This window comes from Sinocyclocheilus anshuiensis, unplaced genomic scaffold, assembly GCF_001515605.1.
Source record: "Sinocyclocheilus anshuiensis isolate Anshui unplaced genomic scaffold, SAMN03320099.WGS_v1.1 scaffold283, whole genome shotgun sequence".
NCBI lineage: Eukaryota > Metazoa > Chordata > Actinopteri > Cypriniformes > Cyprinidae > Sinocyclocheilus > Sinocyclocheilus anshuiensis.
In genome coordinates this window covers 407,677-410,438 of record NW_015549605.1, presented here as the reverse complement: position 1 = coordinate 410,438, position 2,762 = coordinate 407,677, and the positions used below count along the sequence as shown (strand labels likewise).

General features: G+C 36.6%; 1 protein-coding gene and 1 long non-coding RNA gene across 2 annotated transcripts in view; one reads left to right on the top strand and one right to left on the bottom strand.

The window, feature by feature from the left end:
• The window catches only part of LOC107658802 (tetraspanin-12-like), a 22,441-nt gene that overhangs the window by 9,456 nt on the left and 10,223 nt on the right, over positions 1-2,762 (bottom strand). The window contains exon 5 of the mRNA XM_016447453.1: positions 946-1,011. Within this exon, the coding sequence (XP_016302939.1) occupies positions 946-1,011 (66 nt within the window). The remainder of the gene's footprint in view (positions 1-945; positions 1,012-2,762) is intronic.
• Positions 1-2,762, top strand: part of LOC107658803 (uncharacterized) — an 18,459-nt gene that overhangs the window by 11,568 nt on the left and 4,129 nt on the right. The window lies entirely within an intron of this gene.

The following is a 2,762-nucleotide window of genomic DNA, read 5'->3' as shown; positions in this document are numbered from 1 at the left end:
TATGATATGTAAGTAGGGAATGTATGTATAGGGAATGTATGATATGTAACTGATGGAAGCGATCTACATGTATGCTTTAATCATCGTACTGAATATGATTCAGATGTAGTATTTGATAAAAATTTGATTTTCTCAGCTTTTTGCACATTTTTTACGAAACTTACCTACATTCAAGTGTTGATAAAAAAAGAAAGTTTAAAGCTAAAATGAAAGAGTTAAAAACTACACATTTCGGAAAATAGGATGGGTTGCAAATGTCATTTCATGTTGACTTTAAGCCAAGGAAAGTTGAAGTGGATACACTGTTGATAAACTGCTAACATGTAACCAGGCCAGGTGCGGCGGACTAAACCAACTCATTGCCCACCCGCTCACCCACACACAGGGGTCACATTAGGCCACAACAACACAATAAGACATTCACACCCAACAAAGGTTTTTAGGTTGTTGATAAGAGCGTGTCTTCAAGCAGTAGCTGTGTATGTCTGTATGAGAGAAGCTAGATTAAAGCCAGGTGTGTGTGATCTCTTCCCCTGGAGGTGCGCCTTATCTCTCGTATCCCTGGGCTAACAGAAGCAGATGCTACCTGCAATCCCTTTTCCCCTTTGCTGATCAAATCTTTTAGTCCGCACAGATCAGAGACAGGTTTCTGTAAAGCCTGATGCTAATCTTGCTTCAAGAGCCAACTAGAGCATTTACATAGATGACTCCACCCGCCATCCGGACATTAATAAACGTAAACGCTCTGCTTATTAACTCCCCCAAAAGGAAATGTGCTAGAGCCGGGCTTTTGAAGTCATAATAGTTAAGATTAGATCGTAAGCAAGCGGCTTAGAAATCGGATCCTCATTCCAATGCTCCTGGGAACAGCTGTGTGGTGGCCATGTTGTTGACATGAGAGAGAGGAGAGTGTAGGCATTCCTGTTTATTCATAGTATCACGCACCTCGTCGTACGTCCACACTCCGCTGGCCAGCTCCACGCAGAATATCACCATCAGACTGCCAAAATACTGCGAACGCACACACAGAGGAAAACAGTTTGGTTAAATATAACTTTTGAAACAATAGGGCAGAAGGAAGGTGTTGATGATCACACATAGAGAAAGGAGAGCAAATGTGTGTGTGTTTGTTCACGTATGCTGGGATCTGAGGTCTGGTCTGTCTCTCAGGTCGACTCTCCCGGAGTTTTGCGTAATTGTGACAGGCTGTGTTCAGAATAGCATACTAGGCATACTATTTGTTGCAGTATGCAGTAGGTATACTGTGCAAAATATGCAAATATAACAGAGCATACTGTATCTCATTATACAATCCACTCGACATGACCTTTCAGGTATTAAATTATCACAATTCCATAATTTTTCAAGTCAAGATGAAACTGATCCTATTTATTTTCTTCATATTTTTTTACTTCTCCTTAATCATGTATATATATATATATATATATATATATAGTATTGATATAAAACATACATTTCAATTATATTATATTATATTATATTATATTTAAATGTATATTAAATATAAATACATTTTTAAAAATATTTTAAAATGGTATATATTTTTTAGTGCTGGGCAACGATTAATTGCATCCAAAATAAACGTTTTTGTTTATATAATATATGTGTGTGACTAATCGTTAGTTGACCAGAAGAGGCTTGGTCGACCAAAATTTTTTAGTCGCTTAGTCGCAGAAAAAAAAATCTGAAATATGTAAGTATTAGCAATTTTACATGGCCGCTTAATCTAATGTTAGGCTAACCTAGAAAAATGTGCACTATTGAAGTGTCTGTGTGGAGTGTAAAAGCACGCTCACTGCAAGACAAATGGAGCCACCGGTGTGGTCACTTGCTCTTAAAATACTTATTTTTGGTCATACAGATAAGAGTAATACATATTTCGAATCTGTAAAGACTCTACGTTTATTTATGTGCACTCACAATAACAACAAAATGAGCTTTTGTAAAATAATGAAAGCAAACAGGATGCTCTTTCTGCCACCTCGGTCTCTCTGAACTTGAGTGCGAAACTCCAAAACTCTGATTATGTAATTTGTATGAAACATGCACACAGGCGCATCACTACTGTGGAGATGACGAGTCAGCGTCGCCGACTTCATCTCTTAATCTAAAACCAAAGAAACACTAGTGTATCAATACATTATTAAAATGTTAATGCAGCCTCCTTACTGTTTTTCCCTGACACATTCATAATCATTACCTTCTGCCGGTGCGCTGTGGCACACGCGCATCCACTACTGCGGAGATGACGAGTCAGTGTCGCCAACTTCATCTCTTAAACCGAGAACAAAGAAAGCACTAGTTTATCAACACGTTATTAAAATGTTAATGCAGCCTCCTTACTGTTTTTCCCTGACATATTCATAATCATTACTTCTGCGGTGCGCTGTGGCAAGCTTTATGCGTTGCTTGAGAGCTTATAGGCTATGTTAAAGCCTCGTTATAATGATTTAAATTGTTTATTAATAAAAGTGCAATTAGTCGACTAATGCTTCAAATGAATGACTACTAGTCGACCAGAAAAATCTTTAGTCGAGGACAGCCCTAGTATATATAAATGCACACACATGCATGTATATATTTAAGAAAAATTTTATGTTTATATATAAAATATATTTATATATAATATAAATTATATGGATATAAATATATACATGTAAATACATGTAAATATTTTGCATTTACATTACATTTACATTTAGTCATTTAGCAAACGCTTTTATCCAAAGCGACTTACAAAT